Here is a 19,190-nt window from a genome sequence, read left to right on the forward strand (position 1 = left end):
CCTTGGGAGGCCAGGAGACCTGCCCAACCTCATCACAAACGTGCCACAAGCTATGGCCCTCCAGTTGTTGGATTCCCAACTCTCATCTGCCCCAACCAACACTGCCAACTGTCAGGAATGAGAAGACACCTGGCAGACAACAGCTTCCCTACACCTTCAGGTGCCCGGAGGGGGACTGGTGTTGTTTTGGGGGTGTTATTTGTTTTGCACTGCAGCATCACTATTTTCTATGCTTCTTTCTGCTGTCAAAGTGTGGGTTTATGTTTCATTTTTCACTTATTCTGTTATTGCTAATTTGTTAAATTGGGTATAATCTATAAATGTTTTGAGTATATTTATAGAGAAATGTCGGGTCTAATTTTTCAAAATAAGTAAGACAAATAAAGTTTCACAGTGCTATCTTGTGTATACACAAACCTATATAAACAGAACCACTTCTGTGCCACTCTTGTTTTTTCTTAAAAAATAAATAAATTACTGCCTGTACTACCTACAAAACAGTCTCTGTAGTAAAACGACTCGTGAAGAATTTGTGAGGAAAATTCAATAACGTTTGTTTAGGTTACTGCATTACGCCACAATTAGCAATGGTATGATTACAGACAGCATCAGAAATACAACCCGCACTGCTTACAAATCTGCCACCGAAGAGAGATACCTCCTTGCGATAAGGGGAAAATATTTGTTTGATTAAACTGCAGGCTTGTTTTTAAAAAACATTTTAAGTTCATGTGTACAATAGTTCCTGAGAAGAGTTAGACCTATTATGCTGTTAGCTGATGGATATCAATGCTAGCAACAAGAATCCTTGTTTTCCTGTTAAAATATATACACACCCTTGGCTCAAATGGACCAATTAAGAACAGATATTCGTAATACTGTACATATGTTCATTTTTTCCTTATCTGCCCTGAGGCCTAAAGAACAGTTTGCCATCTGTGCAAGATTTAAATAACTTATAGTGAAATGGTGTCCCATTATAGGGGCAGACCTACTGCAATAAACCTTTTGAGTTAAGGAAGTGTTACAAACTGTTCGCCTTTTTTTCCAAATATCCTCCCCAAGTTATTTATTTATTGATGACATTTGTGTGCCACCTTCATAACATGAAGTTTGTATGGCAGCTTTGAATAAATAAGTGAAAAAAATTAATGAAATTCAAATAAAAGCATTAAAAACAAGAATATAAAATCCCCAACTTGCTGCATTCCTAGAATTAAAACGAATTCTAAAACAGAGGCACATTCTATTTAAAAGGCCTGGGTGACTAGAAACATCTTCACCAGGTGCTGAAATGACCAGAAACACGGTGTCAGGTGTGCCTTTGGGGAACACTATTCCATAACTTGAAAAGGCCTGGGAATAGGGAGCAGGGCCTCCTAGGACATGAAGGTTTGAGGATGGGAGAAAGCAGTCTTTCAGGGAAGCCTGGTCTTATTCGAGGAAACTGTATCTTTTAACTGTTTATGTAATTAATGAATTTAAACCCTTCTCTTTGAGGCCCCTTACAAATGCATATCCTTTTCCTCTCAATCCCTCTTTCCCTTTTAGGTCATGTCTTTTAGCCTGAGAGAAGGCTTGCATGTCTGTGTCTCTCTCTCTGTGTGTGTTATTATCATCACCTCTCTGGCAGCCTTTATTTGGCAGCCTTCTGTAACCAGGAAGGACATGTCTAAGCTTGCTCTAAGCTCAGCCTGCATGCTCAAAACTCTATCTCTGTATTTTGTACCCAAGAGTATTCTACCTGTGTTCTCCTTGCTGCTGAATGTGATAGCGCATAAATCGGACCTTTGGATTTTGTAAGCAAACCCTTTTTAAAAAACCTACTTAAGAGTGGTCTGTTCATTGAGAGGGGGGAAGAAAAGGAGAAATGCTGCAAGCTAACTAACCGGGATATATACAAAGGTCTATCAGCCCATTACTCCCATGTTATATTGCTCCTTGACTCTGCTGGGGGCTCACTCCCGCTGGAGAGTGTGTTAAGCACCATGCTTTGAATCTAGACACCCAGCCAATTCTTTTAATTAAAAGTAAAGGACCCCTGGATGGTTAAGTCCAGTCAAAGGAGACTATGGGGTGTGGGTAATTACCCACACGTGGGTCATGTATCTTATTTCCCCCCATAAAAAGCCCTCTCTCCTGTCACTACCCACCTAATCTCAGATTGAAAGGGGGCTTTGGAAGGGTGGGTGGGTTCCAAAGATTATTGTAATGGTTGGGCAGGCTTATGGAAGAGGTAAGGTAAGAGGGAATTTGAACCTGGGTCCTCCCCAATTCAAGTCCAAACTCTAACCAGGGGTAGCCAAAGAGGTGCTCTGTATTCCTGACCATTCGCCGAAATGGTATTAATGAGTACAAATGGAACTTGTTAGCCTTCATTCCACAACAAATTAAAAACCCCATTCAGATCAGCTTTTCACATGTTGAGAAGTGAACACACATCTTTAGTCAAGAGTCAATATGGCGTAATGGTTAGAGCAGGTGTAACCAATGTAGTTCCATCTGGAGGTTGTTAAGACTACTGTCAGATACAGTCAGCATGATCAATGGTCAGGGATGATGGGAGTTGGAGTACAAACAACAGGTGGGCCACATGCTAGTCACTCCCTGCTGTAGTCTAACCCGGAAGTTACCAAGGCATGAATAACTGTGTAGTAGACCCCAGGGTACATTTTCTCACATGTACATCTCCTATGTTGAATGCACAAATTGCACTCTCCTAGGAGAATGGTTCAGTTGTGCTATGCTACATGAGTGCTGACATGTAGAATAGACATTGCACAGTACAGATCTCCCATTTTCAAGCAGATACTTCTACAGCCCATATTTATTTTTCTTCCATTGCTTGTGGTATTTGGATTTCAATGAACCCAAACTAAAGCAGGCTTTGCCAGAATCTGATATTGCACCGCATTACACTCGGCGACACGGGTCAGGGAATATTTTGCCTTCTCACTTCCACCAGCTTATAAACTTTGGCAGATATGAACTTACTTAGTAACGTCTGTGTGACATGCTGCCAGCTTTAAGCAGCAGTCTGGCTGTATTCTTAAAAACAGGATTGGTATTTTTTTGTGGGGGGATCCATGTCAACTCCATCCATTTAAATTCTGTTTACTTGTAGTAATGGCACACACATGTCTGAAAAGCTGCTGATAAGCCGCACAAAGCTTATGTTACTCTGTTGCTATTCAAAGCCTGAAGTTAAATTCATCTTTAACCAATAACCAGAGAAATGGTTTTACATGAGACTGAATCGAGATGCAGTGATTTTCCATTTTGTTTGGTTAAAGCATTAAGGATTTTCACAATGTTAGATGAAATAGGAGAAACACACACTTTGGGAACAGTAAATTAGTTGTAGGAAAAACACTGTAGGAAATGCCTTCTCCCGTTTGGCTCCTTCTCTGTGCTCCAGAACTAGGATCTGTAAGCAAGGCCTGGCTCTATATTCCATCATGCTGTATGGCAGCGAAAGGGAAGCTGTGGTCCTCCAGATGTTGCTGAACTCCAACTAGCATGGCCAATGGCCAGACATGATGGGAGTTTTAATCTAACACATCTGGAGGGCAACAGGTCCTCATCCTTGCTGTAAGGTATGAGGACAAGGAGAAGAGGGCCTGTTGAGCTGTGAGAACACAACTGACATGGTGGCTGCAAAAAAAGCTTACCTGCTCCCAGTGCTATTTTTCTAGAAGAAGATTAATGCCTCCCTTTTCTTATAGTGGCAACGGCACCCACCTGAGAGGTGCTGGAACTGAGTTCCAGCTGAAAAAAAGCCCCACCTGTTCCATATGCATACAAGAGAAGCAAACATAAGATGCCCAATTTGTTGTGAAATGTATTCTTCTTCTCGTTTCAGAACAATAAATATATATGCATATGCACTGTTCTCTGATGCTGTAGTAGATTTCTGAGATTTAATGTTGGAGATTTAGTGATATTTAATGAATGATTGGTTTCTATTTTTTCTATATTTATGATAAAAAATATTTGAAAAGAACGTTTAAAAACAATTAAATCAATTCAAAAGGATGCAGCAGCTCAGGATGGCATTTTCAACTAGTTTTTCTGTTTTCGATATATTGATAGTGCAACTTTCACCTACTAGCTGTAGAATATAACACATAATCATAAAAGCTCTCATTTACACCTCTTGGGGTTGCAACCAACTACATTTTATTCAGAGTAGACCCACTGAAATTAATGGGAGTAAGTTAGTAATGGCCATCCATTTCAGTGAGTTTTGTCCAAGTAAAACTAGTTGGATGTAACACCACTTTCAAAAGTCACATGAACAAAACATACTGGAACTTGAATAAACATGCATGGTCAGTCAATATCATAAATGCCACAGATTAATTAATCCACATACACACATATCTATACCAACACAAAAGTGTGCATGAAAGAGAGAGTGCGCGCCTGTGTGTCTAAGTAACCAAATGATGGGTCTGCAGAGGAATGGTGAGTTGAGCAACCAGAGTTACGATACCTCTTTTTCCAGGATACGCGAAATCTCTCCCAATATCCTGTCCAGAGCTGAGACTTTGTTGCTGTCTTGAATTTGAAGTTGCTTTAGTAGGTCTTTTACTAATCGCTGCAACCTTCCATGCAAATGGAGGGGGGGGAGGGAGAAAGATAAAGATCAGAATTGGGAAAACGGCATTCCTGTAATATATCACTGAGACTTGATTAATCTTAGCATGCTAAAGAGAGAAACATTGTGAGCCTAGGCACTCCTACTCACAAGTAAGCTCCACCAAGTTCAGTGGACCTCCCCCCCCCCCCGTAAGTGTGTAAGGAGCTGCCATCCAAATGTGTGTTTATATTGCAGTGGCATCCAATGCTGGAGAAATGCTCCAAGGCACAGGCATAGGCGCCGACTCCATGGGGCTTGAGGGGGCTTGAGCCCCCTCAAAAAAAATGTTAGTTTTCTTTTTATCAGCCATGTACAGGATTGGGGGCTCTCTCTCAACTAATGCGTGTTCTGGCTTGACAGATACATTTGAAAATAGTCCTCCTCCCCCCGAAAACAAACCACAGATATAGTCGTAATTGTGCTGCATTCCTTCTGTTTTTCCAGCTATAGTTAAGTGAAAGGGGAGCCTTACAATATTTCCATAATTCTTCAAAGCCCTATCTACCAAGACTTGCATTTCCGCATCCCTAAAGGATTTTTCTCTCTCATATTGCAGAATATAAAGTTACCTTCTCTTAGATAACTCTGATTGTTACAGAATTGCTTAACTTCTTGGAGAACTATGGATTGAGCAGTCTGTGGACTCAAGGAAAGTAGTCATATTCCTTTCTTTTTAAATGCTCATCTAGCCTCCCTATCAATATTGTAGGAACCGTCTGAGGATCTGTCAAATTTAAGACTATGCTGGATTGTGTAGGAAGTTCATTCTTAAATCACTCTCTATCAAAAAAAACTAGGAGGGGGATTTAACTGTGGTTTACTTTAGCTTTCCCCAACGTCATACACTCCCGACACTGCTGCATTTCAGCTCCTCTTATCCCTGGTGATTGGCCATGCTGGCCGGGGCTCAGGTTGCTCTGTCGTTCAACAGGTTTTGTACAAAAGACTGCTTCTATCCCAAGGCCTCTCGCCCCTGGTAAGTGGGGAGCTCTCCGGTTTTTTGTTTTTTTGAAATCTAGAGAAGCGTCGAGAACTAGCTTTTGGTGATCTGTTTTGTGGGAAAGTCAGAGGAAGCAAGGGGATCTATTTTAAATTTATTTCACAAAATTTATACACTGCTTGATTATAAAGGTAAAAAAGCTAAAGGACCCCTGACAGTTACCGTATTTTTCGCCCTATAGGGCGCACCTAGTTTTTTTTGGGGGGGGAATAAAGAAACAAATTTTTATTTTCCCCCCCAGGCGCAGGGCTGGGGCGGGGGAAGCCCAAACTTCCCTCGACCCCAGCCCCCAGAACAGGCTGCTATCCGCAAGCCTGGGGAGCCCGGTGGGAATTCAGGATGCAGGCTGCTATCCCGACCCCTCTCGCTCTCCAGCCTTCAGCGAAAGCCTGCATTCGCCCCATAGGATGCACACAAATTTCCCCTTCATTTTTGGAGGGGAAAAAGTGCGTCCTATAGGGTGAAAAATACGGTAAGTCCAGTCGCAAACGACTCTGGGGTTGCGGAGCTCATCTCGTTTTACTGGCCGAGTCCACAGTTGTTCGGGGTCATAGAATCATAGAATCATAGAGTTGGAAGAGACCACAAGGGCCATCGAGTCCAACCCCCTGCCAAGCAGGAAACACCATCAGAGCACTCCTGACATATGGTTGTCAAGCCTCTGCTTAAAGACCTCCAAAGTAGGAGACTCCACCACACTCCTTGGCAGCAAATTCCACTGTCAAACAGCTCTTACTGTCAGAAAGTTCTTCCGAATGTTTAGGTGGAATCTTCTTTCTTGTAGTTTGGATCCATTGCTCCGTGTCCGCTTCTCTGGAGCAGCAGAAAACAACCTTTCTCCCTCCTCTATGTGACATCCTTTTATATATTTGAACATGGCTATCATATCACCCCTTAACCTCCTCTTCTCCAGGCTAAACATGCCCAGCTCCCTTAGCCGTTCCTCATAAGGCATCGTTTCCAGGCCTTTGACCATTTTGGTTGCCCTCCTCTAGACACGTTCCAGTTTGTCAGTGTCCTTCTTGAATTGTGGTGCCCAGAACTGGACACAGTACTCCAGGTGTGGTCTGACCAGAGCAGAATACAGTGGCACTATTACTTCCCTTGATCTAGATGCTATACTCCTATTGATGCAGCCCAGAATTGCATTGGCTTTTTTAGCTGCCGCGTCACACTGTTGGCTCATGTCAAGTTTGTGGTCAACCAAGACTCCTAGATCCTTTTCACATGTACTGCTCTCAAGCCAGGTGTCACCCATCTTGTATTTGTGCCTCTCATTTTTTTTGCCCAAGTGCAATACTTTACATTTCTCCCTGTTAAAATTCATCTTGTTTGTTTTTGCCCAGTTCTCTAATCTGTCAAGGTCGTTTTGAAGTGTGATCCTGTCCTCTGGGGTGTTAGCCACCCCTCCCAGTTTGGTGTCATCTGCAAATTTGATCAGGATGCCCTTGAGTCCATCATCCAAGTCGTTGATAAAGATGTTGAATAAGACCGGGCCCAAGACAGAACCCTGTGGCACCCCACTGGTCACTCTTCTCCAGGATGAAGAGGAACCATTGATGAGCACCCTTTGGGTTCGGTCAGTCAGCCAGTTACAAATCCACTGAGTGGTAGCATAGTCAAGACCGCATTTTACCAGCTTCTTTACAAGAATATCATGGGGCACCTTGTCAAATGCCTTGCTGAAATCAAGGTAGGCTACATCCACTGTGTTCCCTTCATCTACCAGGCTTGTAATTCTGTCAAAAAACGAGATCAGGTTAGTCTGACATGACTTATTTTTCAGAAATCCATGCTGACTATTGGTGATCACAGCATTCCTTTCTAGGTGCTCACAGACTGTTTGCTTAATGATCTGTTCCAGAATCTTCCCTGCTATTGATGTCAGACTGACTGGGCGGTAATTATTTGGGTCCTCTCTTTTCCCCTTTTTGAAAATAGGGACAACATTTGCCCTCCTCCAGTCTGCCGGGACTTCGCCTGTTCTCCAGGAATTCTCAAAGATGACTGCCAGTGGTTCTGAGATCACATCTGCCAGTTCTTTTAATACTCTTGGATGCAGTTCATCTGGCCCTGGAGACTTGAATACATCTAAACTAGCCAAATATTCTTGTACTATCTCCTTAGTTATTCTGGGCTGTGTTTCCTTTGCTGAATCATTTGCTCCAAATTCTTCAGGTCGGGCATTGTTTTCTTTATCGGAGAAGACTGAGGCAAAGAAGGCATTGAGGAGTTCAGCCCTTTCTGTGTCCCCTGTTTGCATTTCACCATCTTCTCCTCTGAGTAACCCCACTGTTTCTTTGTTCTTCCTTTTGCTACGAACATACCCATAAAAGCCTTTTTTGTTGCTTTTAACCTCTCTAGCAAGCCTGAGTTCATTCTGTGCTTTAGCTTTTCTGACTTTGTGTCTACACGTGCTGGCTATTTGTTTGAATTCCTCTTTGGTGGTTTCCCCCCTTTTCCATTTTTTGTACACATCCTTTTTTAATCTTAATTCAGTTAAAAGTCCTTTTTTCAGTTAAAAGTTCTGGGGTCATGTGGCCAGCATGACTAAGCCGCTTCTGGCGAAACCAGAGCAGCGCACGGGAACTCCGTTTACCTTCCCACTGGATTGGTACCTATTTATCTACTTGCACTTTTGGTGTGCTTTTGAACTGCTAGCTGGGTAGGAGCTGGGACTCAGCAACGGGGATTCGAACCACCAACCTTCTGATCGGCAATGTTACGGGGATTCGAACTACCAACCTTCTGATCGGCAAGCCATAGGCTCAGTGGTTTACACCACAGCGACACCTGCGTCTCTGCTTGATTATAACAAAGCAGATTAACAGTGTATGGGTGGGGATAAAACCTCCACCCATCTTGTATCAGTGGTTTGTGGTGCTAGTTTTGTCCCACAAATGCTTGGCAAAAGTTCCCATGGTGGCCTAATTGGTAGGGTCCCTAGAGGTTCTTGAGTTTCTGCTCATGCAAGAGACTGTACATGCTCTTCTACCCCAGCTTGAACAATGAGCGGACCATGTTAGAAACAGGCTCACTTTCTTAAGCTATTCTTCAGCACAAGATGCCTGGGGAAAGGGATTCATAGCTGAACCCAAGGATAGTCCTACTCAGAGCAGACCCATTAACCTAATGAACCTAAGATAGTCAAGATCATTAACTTCCATGGCTCAACTCAGAGGAGGATTAGCACTGGATACGGCCCCCTGCCTCATTGCCTCTGCATATTCTAGTTGCCCTTTCTGACTCCCTAAACCCTTCCCCCTCTACTTATCCCAGTATTTGGATCGGAAGCCTTCAGGCAAAACTAGCTTTTTAATAGCCCACCATCCCATGCAGCCCTTCATTTATTTTAAGCACTATAATAGCAGCAGCAACAATCCACACAAGAGTATTTACATTTGGAATTGATTGAAACATTACCTTTATCAGCACCAAAATCATTTTGTACATTCTATACTGTGATTATAGATTCAAACTTTTTTAGCTTCTTACTTCTACTATGGATTTTGGCAAAATTCCCCCTCCCCATTCCAAAGTAACTTTCTGCATGTCTTTTTCTCATTCACAGGAAGTCAGAGAGTCTCTCAAAATAGAGAGTGGAAACCATCAATCCTTTTAATAGCCAATTAAGGTGGTCAGTGCCACCAAGACTTTAGGCAAGAAGGGCTGGCTTGGGGGGGGGGAGACTGTCTCCTCAGCCACCTCCTTCCACACACGCACCCATGCGCGCACCTCGTCTCTCCAATGACAATGGATAGATCACTGCCCGGGTTTTTTTTTATACTGGGTAGTAGATGGCAGCCTATTTGAAGTTGGACATGCCTGGCCTAGAGCATCAATGAAACATGGGGTGGGGAGCGGAATGCCCTGTGAAAGGCATCTTTCTTCTTTTAAACAACTCCACTAGGAAAAATGAGAGACAGTGATTTCAGTTTTTCTAATTGCACATATGCATTGTGAATCTCGGGGGTGGTTATTGGGGGAGGTTCTTGCTCCCCCCCCCCCTTTGTCTTATTGGCTGTAATTTCCCTTTTTATTATAGATTTCAATAAACATATTTTCAAAAAGAAGAATGGAGAACATGCCATGTAATGGTTTCCAGTTGTACCAAATCAATTCACAAACCTTTCACGGGAAAGGAAGGGGAAAAAATTATGCTCACAATTTCTCTGATTCCCATTTGTTACAAACAATCAACACAATAAAAAGATTAGCTATTGAGAGTCATGATATTAGCAAACAGCTACCTGAAATAGTAAAAACACCCGACAGACCCACTATTTTTGTTAGATGAAATGGATTAAAAGAAAATACCCAATTTCCTGAAATGATCTTACTAGGAAACTCAGATGTCTCACAGCTGGAACTGAGAAGGAAGCTTCTGAAAAATAACGGGCAAGAAAACAGCAAGCTCCAGCTGTCTCACACAAGACCAATTAAATCTTCTGATGGAACCAGTTTTATTAATCAAGAAGAGTTACCTTTTTATCTTTTTCTGTTTGTTTCTCAAACAATTAATTGATTCTATATTTACTGCTAGCTGCTAGGATGGTTAAGAAAACAGAAATATTTAAGGGTGGGTTAAATAAAGATTAAAAGTATAATCTAATCTGTATCCATTGCTATTGCTGAAAAATGAACTAAGAAATTAAGGTATAGCAGAGGGCAAAATAAAAATAAAAATACTAACATTATTTTATGTATTAACAACAACAACTTGTATACTGTCCTTCATCTGAAGATCCCACAGCAGTTCACAACAGAAAAATACAATAAAACAAAAACAACCCAATAACCACTCTCCTACAAACACATTAAAAAACCCACAAAATCAGCCAAATGCCTGGTTGAAGGGAAACATTTTTGCCTAGAGCCTAAAGATATGTAATGAAGGTGCCAGGCGAGCCTCCCTGGGGAGGGCATTCCGCAAATAGGGAGCCACTGCAGAAAAGTCCCACTATCGTGTTGCCCCCCTTTGGACCTCTGATAGAGGAGGCACATGAAGGAGGGCCTCAGGGGATAGATTGCAGGAATGTTCAAACATCTCCAATGAAACAGTAACTCTTTAGCCTCAAGGGAAAATATCCTAAGACCTTGAGGACTACATTCTGGCTCTGTCAAATAGATAGATAGATCGATAGATATGACGTTATTACCCTCCAATATCAATAATACATCCATTCAAAAGCAGACAGGATGCTGCAAGTATACTGTATACTTTTTGGAGGTTCTTGAAATAAGGGTGGAAGACACACAACACACAGGTGCAGAGGTGGTAGAAAACAGAACTCCACAGACACTGCAACAGTAGCACAAAATTCAGATTTTACTTCTTCCTCTTCCTCAACATTCTGTGCTTTCCCACTAATGTATTTAAAAAGACTGCCTAGGAGAAAGGCTTGTTCCTCCATTTGTATATACTGGCAAAACTCCAGAGAACTCAAGTCAAGCTAGAGAGATTTATACTAGGGTAGGTTTGCCAGTGGAAGGAAATTGTGAAATACTGTTAAAACTCTATTAAAAAGTTCTCTCTGTGCTTAGCTTTAAATTATAGTATAAACGACATTCAGGCCATTGATAAATAAAATCGTCCTATCCCCTCACTTCTTCCTTCAATACACCAAATTGGCTTCATGATAAAAAAGTGGGTACTTTAAGCTCTACCTGACCATAGGAAATACACAGTGGGTGGGGGGGGGCAGGAGTAGGTTTTCAAGCCTCTGTCTTGCAGTGGGTTGGACTAGATGGTCCCCAGGGTCCCTATATGAGCCCCATATACCACCACAAGTAGCATATGCTCCAGATACAAGCAAAGCCTCCTCAAATTCTCATTTTTCAATCTCGGGAACCAGAGGATTTTCACCCTTAAAACCACTAGTAGATCTGAAGTTTTGTGATGAAAACTAATCTGAAAAATAATACCACCCCCCATATTCATAGGATGGTCAATGGACACATTAGCTGTGTATGTGTACAGATAGATATTCCCCCACATCCACACTTCTCTGTGAAGCCTTTGGCACAACTTCCTAGAGGCAGGGAACCTCAGGCTCTGGGTCTAACAAGGCCTTCCAGGACTCTCTATCTGGCCCTTGGGACAATACCAGGGAGGCCTTTCTTCAGGGCTGCTCCGAGTCCTTCCTGACGGATCTCCCCTGGCTGCAACAATGCCTCTTGCTTGCCTGAATAGAGGGTAGAGGAGTGTGAGTGTGCAGGCATGTGTACACCTCTGATTTTTGCATCCAAAATGTTGCCTACTGAACAAATGCAAGAGTCGCATCCATTGTTCTGTTCCACTTTTTGCCCCTGGCTCCAGCCACGTGGAAGGTTGCCCAGAGGGGAATGAAGCCCTCAGGCGGACAAAACAAGGCAAGGATGGGGGACCTTTCAGTAAGGCCTAAGTCCATGTAACTGAAATGACCAGAGACTTGTCCCTTGCCTCCTCTTCTCATGCTACACCCACAGTCTGTTTTCTATCGCTCCTTCTTTGCAAAGCACCACATACTTGGATCCTCTGTATGGTACATTTAAGACTAACCACAAAATGGCTTTTTATCTGTGGGAATTAGCATTTCCCCCTTTTTAGACATGCATTTATGCAGCTTAGCTTTCAAACTATGCCCACAAAATATATGACCGGTAAATGCTTTAACAGGCCAACAAATGACTGTCTTTATGTGCATGGATCAAGTGAGATCAAAGATGCTGTGCATTGTCCTTTATACTATTCACCCAAGGGATAGATTTATTTATTCATTTCATTAATTTCTAGAAGGTCATTCAGAGGGTTTCAAAATTAGATGGCTGCCGACTTATGTGGGCCAGTTACCGTATATACTCGAGTATAAGCCAACCCGAGTATAAGCCAACCCGAATATTTTAGCACAAAAAAACTGGGAAAATTTATTGACTCGAGTATAAGCCGGTTCACCACACCACAAACCTGGTGGTGGTGGCGGCAGCGGCGGAGGAAGAACAAGCAGCCCAAAAGGACCAGCAGTGAGAAAGGGCTCCTTTTGGGCCGCTCATCCCTCTGCCGCCGCCGCCCGCCTCACTCAAGTATAAGCCGAGGGGGGCTTTCTCAGCATAAAAAATGTGCTGGAAAAGTCGGCTTATACTCGAGTATATACAGTAGTTATCTATAAGGTAGCTTTATATGCACTAGCGTAAAAGAGTTACAGACTTTTTTTTTTCAAAATCCAAAACTGTGCCGACTGCAAAATAGATTTTTTAATTTAAATGATTTTGGGAACTTTACAATTTTACAATGTGCAGTTCTGATAATTCAACTTACTCCTAATGGTTTGCTTTTTGTGATTTAATGGCTGACAAGAACGAAAAATGGCTGACCATATTACATGCACTGAACATCAACATCTTCATCTTCCAGTAACACAATTTTATCTAAGTGCTACATATCAAATTTAAAACAAGGTCTAAATGCTTACTTTGCTTTGTAAGGGGAGTCACAAGAGCCGTTTTTTGCTTCCATTATATTTTCATATTCCTTTGCCCTAAGGAGGAAAACATTTTAAAACATTAGTTATAACTCACACAAGGCACCTCGTAGACTTCCTTACAATTTTACTCCTCCCTTTCTTTCATAGCAATGACAGAATAGAAGTTCGGAAGACAGTTTGGAAACTTCAGCTGGTGCAGAATTCAGCGGCCAGGTTGCTCACCGGAGCAAGACAGTTTGAGCATATTGCACCGATCCTGCCCTGACTGCACTGGCTGCCAATTAGTTTCTGGGCCCAATTCAAAGTAGTGGTTTTGACCTATAAAGCCTTAAACAGCTCAGGACCGCAATACCTCAGGAACCGCCTCTTTCCATATGAACCTACCCAGACCCTGGGATCATCTTCTGAGGCTCTTCTTCGTGTACCTCCTCCTTGAGAGGCCAGGAGGGTGGCAACACAAGAACAGGGCCTTCTTTGCAGTGGCTCCCCATCTGTCGAATGCTCTCCCCAGGGAAGTTCGCCTGGTGCCTCCATTATACAGTGGTACCTCTGGTTATATACTTAATTCGTTCTGGAGGTCCGTTCTTAACCTGAAACTGTTCTTAACCTGAAGCACCACTTTAGCTAATGGGGCCTCCTGCTGCTGCTGTGCTGCTGAAGCATGATTTCTGTTCTCATCCTGAAGCAAAGTTCTTAACCCGAGGTACTATTTCTGGGTTAGCGGAGTCTGTAACCTGAAGCGTCTGTAAACCGAGGTACCACTGTACACCTTTAGGTGCCAGGCAAAAACGTTTGATTGACATCCTATGCCCTTTTAAAATGTGGATTTTGGGGGGAGGGGGTTGTTGTTTTTATTTTGATTACCGTAGATTCCGGCGTATTAGGTGACTGGGCACATTAGACGACCCCCCCAAATTAGCAGCTGCAATTTGGGGATTTGTCTTATAAGCCCAGTCGCCTAATATGCTGGGCAGCTCTGTGCCGGGAGAAAGCCACCTGGTGCAGAGCTGAGCCTGCCGCTCGCTGCTGCTGCTTCCAAAGCAGCAACGGGGGGCGGGGGGCTCCGCACCTGGCGGCTTTCTCCCGGCGCAGAACTGAGCCCGCCGCCAGCTGCTGCAGCTTTGGAGCCGCCGCAGCGGGGGCGGGGCGGGGGGGCTCAGCTCTGCGCCACCCATACCCAGCGTATGCGGTGACCCCCAACTTTTTAACCTCTTTTCCGGGGTTAAAAAGTCACCATATATGCCGGAATCTACGGCATATATTTTGTGATTTTATATTTCTGTTTTGTTCTATGAACCACCCTGAGACCTCCAGGTATAGGGTGGTATATAAATTCAATTAATAACTATTACTACTACTACTACTACTACTACTACTACTCCTCTAATAGAAATTAGCAGGCATCCTGGAAAACTAGACTAATTGTAAGACCATTTCCCCCATCAACAGTATTTCCTGATACTTGGAGAAGACACTGCTCCCGTTTTAGTAACTGTCTGATGAAACATTTGAAGCATCTATAATTATCATAAGCATTAACTACAAGAGAGGAAAACACACTTCTAGCATTAAAAAGCTATGTCTTCCAATTGATAACAGAATTATTAATTGGTTGACAGTGTTTTAATCACTTGGGTTTCATTAATGTTTTGTGGCAGAATAACAGGGTTAGCAATTGATGCAATTATAAGAGCCCCCACCCGTCCCCTGCCCACAGGAAAGCCCTGTATGAATGGCTGTTTCACTTAAGAGAAATGTAAGCAGGAGTCAGCAGTACAAACCTGTTCAGACAATTAAAAGTATTCAGGTTTATGTTGGCAAAATGCCAACATGCTGGAGACAGAGGCAAACGCTCCTTTTGACACAGCTTAACTCTGTTCAATCTGGCTTGGGACAAGATGTGATTCACCAGCCCAGCCAACGACTCAAACAAAGCCTTGGCAAAATTAAATTCAGAAGATACTTTGATGATTTAGGAATGTTTAAATTCTCAGCTCCTGCAAACAGAGCCCAGAGGTGAAACAAATAAGCTAAAAGGTAGTAGCATTTCATTGGGAAAAAGTACACCAAAAAAGCTAAAAAAGAAAAGCAGAAAAGCAAACAAACCAGCAATTGCATGTGTTATAGTCACGAAAGCAAGTTTTGTAGAACCCTTAGTTGCAAACATGACCCTATTTACTAGCAACCGTTTCCAATTCTGTGGAATTATTTCTGGTATGGGCTGCTACTCCCTGTGTTGCTGATCATTGTTCGCTTTTGAGTTTCTGCAGACTGACTGTATCAGGGTTCACATTTTTTTTTATCTATAGTGTTCACTATTGCTTTTAGTACTTTTGTCATTACCTACATATAAGAAAAGTGGGGCATACATTTTTGCAATAAATAAGCAATCAAAGGAATTATTGCAACACTTAACTGTGACTGAAATGAATTTGCATTTACTTAGTTTTCTCCGGGTTACATGATTATTTTGCTCTTCCTCCAAGGAGCTCAGGGAAGCTTATCTGTTTTCCCCATTTTTACCCTCACAAGAAGCATTCGATTGAAAGTGAGGCTGAGAGAGAGAGTGGACTTAAGGATGCCCAATCAGGCACGGATTTAAACCCAGCTCTCTTCCTCTCCAATACTAACCACTATATCAGAGTGGTTTTCTGCCCAGAATGGAAACTGGAGAAAGGATGCACCAATCCTGTAGCTCACTCACAATTACTTAACTTTGGTAAGCAAGTTATGTCTGTACTGCCTTATGTTCGGCTGATTTTGTGGCTTTTAAATGTGTTTGTGGGAAAGGGGTTATTGGCTTGTTTGTGTTTTATGCTTTTTGTATTTTTCTGTTGTGAACTACCCTAGGTTCTTCAGATGATGATGATATTAATATTAATAATAAGAATAATAAGAAGTAATCAATGTAAACAGAGCCCAAACTGCAACATTTTCAAATTAAATTACACATCCAATGCAGCAGTTGCATTACTAAACTTAGATATTACTTTCTATCAATACCATGGGACGACCATCCATCATGGATGCTTTAGCTGAGATTCCTGCATTGCAGGCGGTTGGCTACATGACCCTTGGGCTCCCTTTCATCTCTGCAATTCTATGATTCTAAATCCAACTAAGTCATACTCACAATGGAGGTAAGTTACTTATGCATTGTTTAGAATGTGTTGATGCTGAGCATCACTAATGTTAGATAGCCACCAGGGAGATCTTGACAAAACGTATCTGGTCTAAGGCTATGGCTTTAAAATACATAAATTCATAGTCATCAGTGCCCATTAAAGATATCCCCCTTTGATGTTGTGAAGGAGGAAAAAATCATGTAATTGCACTTATTATTTACTCTCTCTTTCTAGTCATCTCCCAAACCTGTGAGATTCTATCAGCAAATTGGGTGTACCAGACAGACAGGCATGGGTGGGTAAGTAGGGAGAGGCAGAACTATGAAAAGCTCTTAAGTCAAGGATGAAAAGCTTGACCTTTATCTAGCAGGAGAAAGGAAGGATTCAGGGAGAGACAAGACATGATTAGAGTGACAAGCAAGGAAGTTGATTTTCAAGTTTGCACAAAGTCAGTGAGAAGTAGCTTTTGTATGTTCTGCAAATATTTATCTTCACTAAATTCTTGCCCTGGGCTATCCTTTGCCCCTTAATTATCTTCCTTGATTAGTTCATAGTTTTCCTGTTGCTGGCTGGCAAGTGATTTTTTATTTCTTTGGCTAACTCAAGATGCTAAGCACCATTTTTCAGTCCAACAGCAGGATTAATTTCAAATTTGCTTTGCTATTTTTTCACATATGAGGTTTGCTTTGCTCAGAAGGGCACTATTTCCTGTTTTCCTTCAGTTCATGTTTTACCTCTAAAGGTGAGTACATTTTAGAATGTTGTTTCTAAATGCTGGTAAAAGCTGCTTAACTAGAAAGTGACATTATGAAGTTAGTTCAGATAAGCAATCTATTTCTTCATCAAACCAAAACCGCTATCAAAATCTTAGGAAAGTAGAAAGTTTTATATGCAGTCTGCAAGAGAAAACCACAGGCAAATCACATCAATTGACTTCATTAATGCCATGCCATTTGCCTACAATTTAGAATTTAGTTCGTCAGTCACCAATTTGCTGTGTGCATCTTGAAGCACTATTTTGATAGCGTCACATACACGTTAATATGGAATTATTTACTTTGCTATATATCAGCAGTAACAGCACCTGCTTAATGGCTTCAGGTTATAAATATTATTAATAAGACCAAGAAAACTTCTTAAGAGAATAGATATCTCATTGATCAAGGGCTGTCCCTTCATTCACCTCTGCCATTACGGGTAGTTGTATATTCTGGTTTTGATTTAAGATCTAACAACTGGGTCCACTTACTTGCTTGTCCTCAATTTTTAATATGTTATTATTTTTAAAATGTTACCATTTTCTTAATTTCTGAAGTGTGCTTAACATTACAAGTTCTTAAATTGGGCAGGTTTTGCTTTATGATGTGTCTTACAATAAAGGTTGCAGAACAGCTACAAATGCATACTTAAATGAATGATGTGGGCAGCTCACCTCCAAGCCTATGTTGTAGATGGATTAAGAGCAGGTCTTGCTCTTCAACCTTTTACTTGCCTCCAGCTAATTAATTTCTTTAAATTTGAAATCTAATCAAGTTCCATTTTAACAACCTCCAACTATTTATTCATCTAACAATTCCACTTACAACACAGCCCTATGCATGTTTACACAAAAGCAAGTCCCACTTGCTTCCAAGGAGCTTAAAAGGTAAAGGTACCCCTGCCCGTACGGGCCAGTCTTGACAGACTCTAGGGTTGTGCGCCCATCTCACATCTATAGGCCGGGGGCCAGCGCTGTCCGGAGACACTTCCGGGTCACGTGGCCCGCGTGACAAAGCTGCATCTGGCGAGCCAGCGCAGCACACAGAACGCCGTTTACTTTCCCGCTGGCAAGCGGTCCCTATTTATCTACTTGCACCCGGGGGTGCTTTCAAACTGCTAGGTTGGCAGGCGGGGATTCGAACCGCCGACCATACAATCGGCAAGTCCTAGGCGCTGAGGTTTTACCCACAGCGCCACCTGCGTCCACCTCCAAGGAGCTTACTTCCTAGTAAATTGTGTTTTGAATTAAGCACTTAAAACCAAGAAAAAGAATCTTCTCACATTTCACTGATTATAACCTTGTTAATTTACGAGCCATGAGCAATCTCCTCCTTAATATGCACAGTATTTACCATTGCTGCCAATGTGCCAAGTAGTAAGCTAAAGGTACAGCAAGAGATGTGTAATTAAAATTAAATGTACATACACTTAAACCTCTAATCCTAAGGATGCACACACATTGTTTGGAGTTAGTTTAAGCGTACTCTTTCAGTTTTACCAGATTCTCAAAGTAGGGTACAATTTAAATATTTTTGCAATAGAACTAAAATTGCAAGCAGAGACAAAATTAAATCAAGGGTCAGCATTGGAAACAACAACTATAGTTAAAAAGCCTATTTAAAAAGGAAAGGTCTTCAAAACCTGCTCAAAAGGGGACATTTTTTCCCCAATTGCCCCACAGTGCTAAGAAAGTGATTCCAAAGCTTAGAGGCCAACACCAAACAGGCTCATGTGGCAGCAGCCAGCAGCCTTGCAAATGGCAAGATTGCCAGCAGGTTCTTATCCCCATATTTTAGTGACTGGGAGGGGATTTTTGGAAAGCACACTTAAAAGAAATAAGTGTCATTAGGCTCAACAGGGCTTAATTCCAGTTCAGCTACAAATTATTCTATAGGCTACATTTGCTGCTCAAAAAACAAAAAATAATAACCTTACTGGTCACAGAAACTAAAAACAAGCCATGTTATTGTACAGCTGATGGTATAAAGAGAGAATATATTTTCAGTAATTCCCCCTCCCTCCTGCAGCATCCCCTGTCCTTGCCTCTCTGTTCTGGGGGCTTCAGTGGGAGGGGAAATTGCCAAATATTGCTTCCCTCCCCATTTTTACTGATGAAAGACTCGCCATTAGTGGAGTGACACCATTGGCTACAACCCCAAAGGCTATGGTCTAAACCACCTGTCCCTGCTCTATAGCAGCCT

General features: G+C 42.1%; 1 protein-coding gene across 1 annotated transcript in view; it reads right to left on the reverse strand.

Moving 5' to 3' along the window:
* Positions 1–19,190, reverse strand: part of SCAPER (S-phase cyclin A associated protein in the ER) — a 216,064-nt gene that overhangs the window by 112,481 nt on the left and 84,393 nt on the right. Inside the window, exons 22-23 of the mRNA XM_082238421.1 lie at positions 13,094–13,159; positions 4,496–4,607 (exon numbers count right to left, since the gene is read on the reverse strand). Coding sequence (XP_082094547.1) covers positions 4,496–4,607; positions 13,094–13,159 — 178 coding nt within the window. The remainder of the gene's footprint in view (positions 1–4,495; positions 4,608–13,093; positions 13,160–19,190) is intronic.

The sequence above is a fragment of the Podarcis vaucheri genome (assembly GCF_965113315.1).
Source record: "Podarcis vaucheri genome assembly, chromosome: 9".
NCBI classification, from domain to species: Eukaryota; Metazoa; Chordata; class Lepidosauria; order Squamata; family Lacertidae; genus Podarcis; species Podarcis vaucheri.